This window comes from Arachis duranensis, chromosome 1 (genome assembly GCF_000817695.3).
Source record: "Arachis duranensis cultivar V14167 chromosome 1, aradu.V14167.gnm2.J7QH, whole genome shotgun sequence".
Classification (NCBI taxonomy): domain Eukaryota; kingdom Viridiplantae; phylum Streptophyta; class Magnoliopsida; order Fabales; family Fabaceae; genus Arachis; species Arachis duranensis.
Window position 1 is genome coordinate 24,821,509 of NC_029772.3, and position 9,472 is coordinate 24,830,980.

The following is a 9,472-nucleotide window of genomic DNA, read 5'->3' on the forward strand; positions in this document are numbered from 1 at the left end:
CCACTTTTTTATTACATGCTCATGTTTCACTTTTTATGTTTATCCCATGTGCATTGTTTTCGTTGGGGAATTTCTTTTTGTATCCCCTTTTATTCAGATTCTGAAATTTTTTTTTTTGATGCACATGGTAATTGAATCACTTTGATTTTCTTATGAGGATGCTTTCCAAATTTATTTTTATTTCTTTTTTTAATCTTCCTAACCCTTTGTTTCTATCACTCATGTTCCCACAAGGTTTCCCACATTTAACTCTATCCATGATTTTCTATCTTAAGCTAACCAAGGATTCAACTTAGGATTTTTATTTTGTTTTTCTGCTTAAGGCTAGTATTGTGGTTTATAGAACAAGAGGGGATTAAAAGCTCAATGGGGCTAACAAGGGTGATGTAAAAGGTAGGCTAATTTTGGGATAAGTGAGCTAGAATTAACAATGGCCTCAATCATATGCAAGCATTTAAATACACTAAATATTGGATATATAGAATGAAACAAAGCTAAGATTGCAGTCATAGAGAAGTAAACACACAAGAATAAAATGTTTATGGTTAAATAATGTAACCATGTAAATAAGCTCAAATCTCACAGGTTGTGTGTTCTTTGGCTCAAAAACTATGTTCCGATTACAACTTCAAACAAATTTTTAACATAAAAATTTTCAATTTAAATTAGTGAAATTTTTCAAAAATAGGATTTTAAAAGAAATTTATTATTTTAACCAAGTGGTAACTAAATGCACAAAATCATCAAATAAATATGCAATCAAATATGCAGATGCAACAATGAACAAATAAAGAAAATAACATTATTGGTGTTGAAAAGAAAGTACTAACCCACAGAGATCGGTATCGACCTCCCCACACTTAAAGATTGCACCGTCCTCGGTGCATGCTGAGATGTGCAGGTGGATGGATTGTTCCAACTGAAGCTTTTCTTCAAGATTTTGCAGATGGACTTGTCTGTCTCCCCATGTAAACGTCTTTCGATTCCCTTTCGGGTGGCCATCCTGAAAGAAAAAGGAAAGAAAAAGTAACCAGTAATAAAGATAAGAAAATAAATGAACTATGGGTGGGTTAATGCCAAATGATAATGGTCTCATTTACATGGAAGCTTCAACATATACGTGAGAAAATGATAGAAGCCATGGCATACCAGTGGTATAAAATTTGTAACATAGGGGAGGAGAGTGTAAGACAATATAAATTCATGTCAATGCAAAATTAATACAAATAACATAAAAGATTAACATTGACTTAAATAGTATTGCCCAACAGTGTAAAACAAGTTACCAAAATAAATTCAAGAAAATATGTAACAGTTGAATAAGAAGAGATATTTAACACCAATGGAAAAATAAAAAATTCAGAAAAGAAAATAAAAATATGCACAAATTTAAAATGCAATGAATGAGATATGCAAATAAATTAAAATAAAATAAAAAAAATAAGAAGAATGAGAAGGGAAAGAAGGGAAGAGGAAGTAAATAAGAAAGGAGAAGAAAAATTAGGATTTGGAGGAGAGAAAGATAAGATATGTGGCAGTTTTAGGGTGAGCTGTGCGGCGCATGCGACGCGGCCGCGGAAGGCACGCGTTCGCGTGGGTACGCGTCAGGTAAGACGACGTGATCGCGTCAGTCACGCGGTCGCGTGACCCATGTTGCGCTGCTGGTGCGAGTGCAGCCTCGCTCCAGCACAACTCTCTGTTTGGTTCAATTTAATTGTCAAAATTGGGTTACGCGATCGCGTGGGGCACGCGATCGCGTGGGGCACGCGATCGCGTGGGGCACGCGATCGCGTGAGTGTGCGTCAGAAAATAATTGACGCGGCCGCGTCGGCAACGCGGTCGCATGACAAGGATTGTGCTTCCAGCACCAATCCAGCACCACTCTCGCACAATATGGCATTGTGCACCCTTTTACGTCGAAAATGCAGGGTATGCGGCCGCGTGGGGCACGCGGTCGCGTGGGAGGCCATACTTCCCATTCGACGCGGACGCGTTAGCGACGTAGTCGCGTGGGTCGATATGTGCCATTAGCACGCCTCCAGCCACGCTCCTGCGTGCCTCTCTGTTCACTTTTTAATTTCCTTTCTCTCCAAGCGACGCGGACGCGTCGCTGATGCGATTGCGTCGCGTAGCGAAAAATTTTTTTTTTTATATATGCATGAACAATGCAGAATGCAGTGATTAATATGAGTGCTATGCGTGATTCCAGGTTTACTAAAGTAAAATGAAAAGAAAATAAAAATAAAAACAAATAATGATGAAATAAACTGAAAAAGAAACGACCATACCATGGTGGGTTGTCTCCCACCTAGCACTTTTAGTTAGAGTCCTTAAGTTGGACATTGGAGGAGCTTCCGGTTAGGGTGGCTTATGTTTAAATTCGTCCAAAAATCTCCACCAGTGCTTGGAATGCCAATAGCCTCTGGGGTCCCAAACTAGGCATGTGAAGCTTCTGAATAGCTTCAAATAGATTTTTAGGTTCCCGGGGTGATAAATGTCAGAATAAACTCCAGGATTCCAAGCCTTGCTTTTAAATCCGCCTCCGTTTTGATTTGTAAGTTTCCATTCGGGCGGGTTAAAAAGTAGAATCTCACCATGGTGACCAAACGTTCTCCGTGATCCATGCAATTGAGCATGATACCAATACGTGTACTTTGAGGTGAAGCGTGGAACTTTATTGAACCTTGTGCACCAGCTCTGAGTACGAGCCATTTCCCTTTTACTCTTAAAGCCGCAGAGAGCTCTAAGCTGGCCATCTGTTTCAAGCAAACCATATTCAAGTGAAAAAGTAAAGATAAAGGCAAGTAAACCATATTTAAGTGAATAAGTAAAATTGTAAGTTAAGGATTGTACCCACTTGAAGCTTGTATTAGGTGGTAGTGTCCTTGGGATAGGTGTTTCTGGTGGTTCTGTAAGTTCTACTCCCTTATGCTCTTCTGTGAATTCCTCCACTTCTTTGCAAAGATCTTCAATTGTATCTGTGTCCTGGTCAAAGTCTTCCGTGTCTTCCTCATCACTCAAGTCATAGATTGGAGGTTGAGAGAAATTTACCTCCGCATCATCTTCATATTCACTTGGGGAAGATTCTTCGATCTCAGAGAATTCACTTGCGGACGCAAGTTCATCACCAAGAGAGCTAGACTTGTGAATATCACCATCAAGGGAATTTGCTTCTTGGATTATTCCGTCTGATTCCTCATAAACGACTTGCCTTGGAGATTGTACAGTATCTTCCTTAGCATCAACTGTAGCATCTTGGACGGAGTTTTCCTCAATTCTGAATTCCCAAGGAAGTTCAGCATCGCCTATATCTTCAACCAAGTCTTCTTCTTGAACAATGATAGCTTCTTCCACTTGTTCTAGTACGAATTCATTCTCTGCCTTGTCCATTGGAGTCTCTAGTATTTCTTTCATGCTACGCTCTTCATCGGGTTGTCCACATGGAGCTGTGGTTGATCCTTGTATATTTGAGCATTTAGTGGCCCATTGTATTAGTGCGTACTCCAGTTGTTGAATGGTTGTTTGAAATTTAGTTATTGTTTCTTTTAGGCGATCCTCTGCTTCACAGTTTGCTGGACTTAGACATGATACATAGGGAAGTGGTGATGATTGGGAACGATTGGATTGGTATTGGGGTAAGGAAGGATCATATGATGGCGAATGGTGAAGAGAAGCTTGTGAGTGTGGTGGTTCGAGGTTATGTTGAAAGGACGGTTCATATGCACGGGGTGGGGCTTGTTGGTAGTTACAAGGTTCTCCACCATGTCTTTCAGCTGGGTATGCACGGTAGAATGGTCTTTGTCCAGGATATCTCGGAGGGTGTTGCTGCCAAAAGGGTTGATTAGATCCTCTTGGTTCCATCCATCCTTGATTGGTCTGACCTTGATGCACATTTCTGCTGTAACTTCTATTTCCGCTAACAATATTAGAACCAAACTCAAAGCGAGAGGGGTGAGAGTTCATAGTAGCAAATAAAGATAAAAAGGAAAAAACAAAAATAAATAAACAAGCAAAAGAAAAATATTTACAATAACCAATAATAAGGCACACGTTAGCAGTTTCCCGGCAACGGCGCCATTTTGACGTTAGGATTTTTGCCAGTAAAGATTGTCATAAAAACAGTCGCGTTGTAGATATAGTCTCTAAACCGACAAAAATCCCTTCGTACAAATGTTTTGGGTGTCACAAGTAACAAACCCCTTTAGAAATTGTTAACCGAGTATTCAAACCTCGGGTCGTCTTCCCAAGGAACTGCGAGGAAGTATGTTCTTATTATTGGTTATAAAGGTTGTAATCGGGGTTTAGAAGGTGAGAAGCAAGTAATTTAAATGAGGAGTGAATTAAATGGCAATTAAAAATAATAACTGTAAAACAACTTTTGGCAAGATAAGAGAATTTAGAGGTCTAACTTAGTTATCTCTCTCAACTATAATAAAAGTTGAATCTAAACTCCACTTGGTCAACCTTTACCAGGGCAAAGGAAAGTCAAGGGACTAATTAAATTGACCTTTGAATCTTAATTATTTCCTAAGAAAAGGTTGGGATTATTTAGGTTCAGCTCAATTAGCAAGATAACGATTATTAATTACGTTGAGTTTAATAACTGTTGAGTTACTAAATTCTTAATCAGAACCAAAAGGGAAAAAAAGTAAAATTGCTGGAATAATAAAAATATCCTTAGATGGGAAGCAATGGCAATTTAATTCAAAGAGAATAATTATAAACTGAAAATACCTCAATTATCATTAAATAAAAATGTCATCAACAGCCAATTGGGCAACATCAATCAAACATAATAAAGGCTTCAGAGTAATCAAAATATAAAAGAGAAATTAAAAAGTAAAAAGGAATATTAAACCTGGATCGAGAGTCACTCTAGAAAGAGAAGTCCTAAATCCTAAGAGAGAGAGAGAGGAGAGAACTTCTCTCTCCAAAACTACATCTAAAACATGAAAAGTAAATTATGAGAGGCTTCATTATGAATGGATGCATTTCCCCCACTTTATAGCCTCTAATCTGTGTTCTCTGGGCCGAAAACTGGGTCAGAAATAGCCCAGAAATCACTTCCAGCGCTTTCTGGTCTGTACAGGTCAGGGAAAAGTGACGCGGCCGCGTCGTCCACGCGATTGCGCGGATTGGGTGTTGGCTAGGTCACGCGTCCGCGTGACCCACGCGTTTGCGTCGCCTGGTGTCAAGGCAACTATGCAAATTATATATCAAATCGAAGCCCCAGACGTTAGCTTTCCAATGCAAATTATGCGCATGGACAAAGCTTACGCATCACCCACTTTTCTCCGCTTCCACGTGTGGCGTGGACGATGCGCACGCGTGACCCCGTTTTCTGCAAAAAATTGATTTTTGAGTTTTTAAAGCCGAATTTCAGACTTCTAAGCCTCTATTTTCATCCTTTTAAGCCCTAAATATTTATAGTATTCCTAGTAATGAGAAGAAGCTAGGACATGTGATAAATTATGGATGAAGTAAAGTGAGAATAATGATGAATGATGAGTAATGATGATTGTATGAGTTGCTGAGGATAATGGTGAAGGTGCTGTGTATGTTATATGAACTAGATGGCTGTGATAAGCATTGAATTATGGCTGAATATGTATATGTATATGATTAATGATTAAATGATTATGATTGATTGAGGAAGCTTGAACATGTGGCGAGTATGCCGGAGATGCATATATGATTAATGAATGAATGTGGTAAATGAATAATGATGGAAAATGTTGAATGTGAATATGCTTGTGTTTTCTCTCTGGTTGTAAGGGTGACAGGGCACCGATACCCTCTAATGGTGATAGGCCACGAATTCCCTCTAATGGTAATAAGGCGCAATAGAGAGAGAGACTGTGCCCGGGTAGTAGCAAAGGGTCGTGGTTCATCCCACTTGCTCCGAGTCATTGTCTTAGAATTGGTAATAATGAAGGGTGATTATGAATGAATGTGTATTTTTTATACCTAGGTAGTAGCAAGGGTGGTGGTTCATCTCTCTTACTCCAGGTTAATGTCTAAGATTTGATAACAATGATAATTGATTTTAAACTGAATGAATGTATGTTTTGAGATCCTGGGCAGTAGCAAGGATTGTGGTTCGTCCCACTTACTCCAGGACAGAAATTGTGACGCCTGGGTAGTAGCGGCAGTAATGATGATTCTTCTCGCTCCAAGTTGAGCTTTTAAACACCCGCGTGGGTAGTAGCCGCAGTAGTGGTTGTTCCACTAGCTCTGGGTTGAGCGGGTAGTAGCAAGGGGGTTGTAGCTCAAACATACTTGCTCTACGATGGGTGTTTCTGTCCAATGGTTAGCTACCAGGACATGTCGGGTTGGCTTTGTAACCGACAGATGATATCATCAGCCACAGGGCAGGCATACATCATTTGCATAGGTTTGAATTGTTTGGATTTGCCTATTTATTTTGGATTGCTATATCGTATATGTTATGTTACCTGATTATGTGCCAATTGTTCTACTTGTACCTTTATTGTGTATTACTTGCCTGTATTGCTTGTATTTGTACAACTGAAAGGTCCCTCACACTGGTGCCCGTTGACACTGAGGGCTGTTCTTGATGAGATGAGTTGATGATGAGATTGAATAATTATGACGATTATTAAATGAGATAATTTGAGCTTCTTGGGTAGACGCAGTGAAGTGATTTCACTTGCTCCAGGCGAGAAAATGAAGTAATGATATAGAATTACTGAGATAGAATAACTAAGGATGGTTTCGTTTATAATTCTAATTGTGAATTCTCGAAGAGTTAGAAAGTTGGAAAGCATGAGGAACATGAATTGGATTTAGCATCCCCTTATGACAGTTGCCTATTTTTGGATTAGCGAGAACATTGGATGAATATTGGGTGAAAGGAAGTTTAGGATGCTAAGTGCATTTTTATTACAATGCATTGTATTTATTTGGCACTTTTACCATACTGAGAACCCATGGGTCGGGGGTTCTCATTCCGTATATATATCTCTTATTTTTCAGATGCAAGTCCAGGTGCTTAGCAGTGAGCTATGATTCGTCTAAAAGACGGCGAAGATCTTTATATTCTCTACTTTATATTTTGCTTAGAATTTCTCCACCTTTATTTTGAAAAGCTTATATTATGTATTGAACTCTTTTCAAAATTTGCCTATAGAGGCCTTTATGTATCGTTTGGGAGAGACTAGGAGTTATTGATGTCAACTACTTATATCCTATACCCTAGCCGGCCTAAACTTCGCGGGTCGCGTCTAGTGGCTATCTACTTATGTCTACTTATGCTATATATATATAATCTTTTGGTTGTCGACGCGCGAGTGATACGACTTCGCAATTTTATTTTTACTCTTTTCAGCCTTCTCGTTTAATACTCCTTTCATTTTTTTGTAATTATATATTAAAAATCCCACTCGAGAGTCGTACCACCTTATCATTGACTATTGACTCGAGCATAAGAATTTGAATATTAGGGTGTTACACTCTTAACAAGAACTTGTGTTACGGTAAAGAAATTTCGATATCAAAATTAAGAAATTTCTATGTCACGATTAAAAAGTTTCGGAACTATTTTTTTGATAAATTATGCACTCAAAACTCCTCCTCCTCCTCCTCATCCTCATCATCATCATCATCATCATCATCATCATCATCATCATCATCTTCTTCTTCTTCTTCTTCTTCTTCTTCTTCTTTTCTTGTTCAACTTGTCCTTCTTATTTTACTATCTTATAATCCTTCTTGTTTTATGCTCTTAAAAAAAATAAAAATAAAAAAAATCAAACAAAGAAAAAAACAGATAATGCTGCAAAATTACCAGAAAGAGAAGGAGAAAAAAAATACAGCACCATTAGTAACAATAAAAGAACGACGATGTGGAAAAAACACAAAAGAAGAAGAAGAAAGAAACGTGAAGAAGAAGAAGAAGGAACGGGGGATACGAACGTTTATGTTAATGGAGAGTTAGAGTGTGTAAATACACTCTTAATCTCTTACTAATAAAATTGGTTTTTATTGAGTTTAGACAAACTTAATTAAATTTAGTTACCCAAAAAATTTAGATGTGTAACAATACTGAATAATTATCTCTATAATCATAATTTATTCATGTACCTACTTATAGTTACTGTTTTAACTACATTATTATCCCTTTAATAAACTTCTTACTAGTATGACCTATATATATATATATATCCCTTCATTGAAAAACATTGTTAGCTTCAATTAAGTCTCTCCACAAATTGTATTAATTCATATTTTCCCTTATTATTTGCAAATAGACTCACTAAGGAAAAACAAAGGAAGAACAATGTCACATAAACTCGAGCTCCATTCTTCTTCTGCTCGAATAATATACATATACAAATACATTTTTTGTAATAAGGCTCATGCAAGCCACCCATCAATAATAGATAATATATTATAGACAAAATCTCTATTTGATACAGACTTCACCTTCCTTCCATTATTAATGTGTGAAGGCAACTCACAATAACTATTTGCTCATTATTGTTTATGAGTTGAGTTATGAATTATGACAAGATGAACTTCAATGTTTCCACGCGTATGCTCTTGACAAGTTCCTTAACGGTCAAATTGTACCCTTCGCCCATCTGCAAATTAAAACATATATTGTTAGTTTGTTTTTATATGTTCAAATACAACTATTATACTAATTATAGTCATAATAAATACCATGAAATTCACAAGTTAAATAATTAATAAAAAAGTCATGATAAAAAGACAGAGAGAACGAATCAAACAGAAAAGATATGTTATTTAATTTTAACATAAAATACGCTTATCAGAAACATTAAAGTGGCAGATATATTATTTTTTTGTTTCAAAAAGAAAAAATTCAATTAGACCAACTATGTATGGAGTCATTTTATAAATTTATTTTGTCGGGTTATATCATATTTTGATAGGATACTAGCTACAGTTTCCCTTCTTTAAATTTTTATCCCATTGTTTTTTTTTTCTTTTTTGAGAAATCTTAATGATGCCGTAACAGTAAATAATTAAATATAAGACTTATAATGTATTTATTGATGGATAATATTTTTCTTTTATTTTATTTTAGAGTAACTAATACCTCCAATCAATCTTTTTTTTAAATCAGATATTTTCTTTTCAACAAATTTTAATTAATATCAAATTAATTTTTAAATTAATGAAATATAGTGGATGAAGGACTGAGAGTACAAAGCAAATAGAGAGAAAACTGGGAGAAGAAATAGGATTAATTAATACTCAATTAAAGTAAAAGACCTTAAACTATACTAATAAGGATAGAGTCATTTTATACAAGTAAGGAGTAACTAAACTATTCTAATTAACTAATCTTACGTGGCTTCCTACTAATAACAATTGATAACTAACTTAGTAACCATCAGGTACATAATTTAGTCACACTAATTGTGAGAGGCATGAGAACTATACTTAGCTACACGAGCTCCATAGTAAGTTAAGGTGAGTGAGG

General features: G+C 36.6%; 1 protein-coding gene across 2 annotated transcripts in view; it reads right to left on the bottom strand.

Annotated features, from left to right (window-relative positions):
• Positions 1-8,311: 8,311 nt before the first annotated feature.
• Positions 8,312-9,472, bottom strand: part of LOC107485129 (transcription factor bHLH18) — an 8,514-nt gene continuing 7,353 nt past the window's right edge. For both annotated transcript variants that reach the window (XM_016105653.3, XM_016105644.3), the window contains exon 4: positions 8,312-8,603. In XM_016105653.3, the coding sequence (XP_015961139.1) occupies positions 8,523-8,603 (81 nt within the window). In that variant the 3' untranslated portion in view covers positions 8,312-8,522. The remainder of the gene's footprint in view (positions 8,604-9,472) is intronic.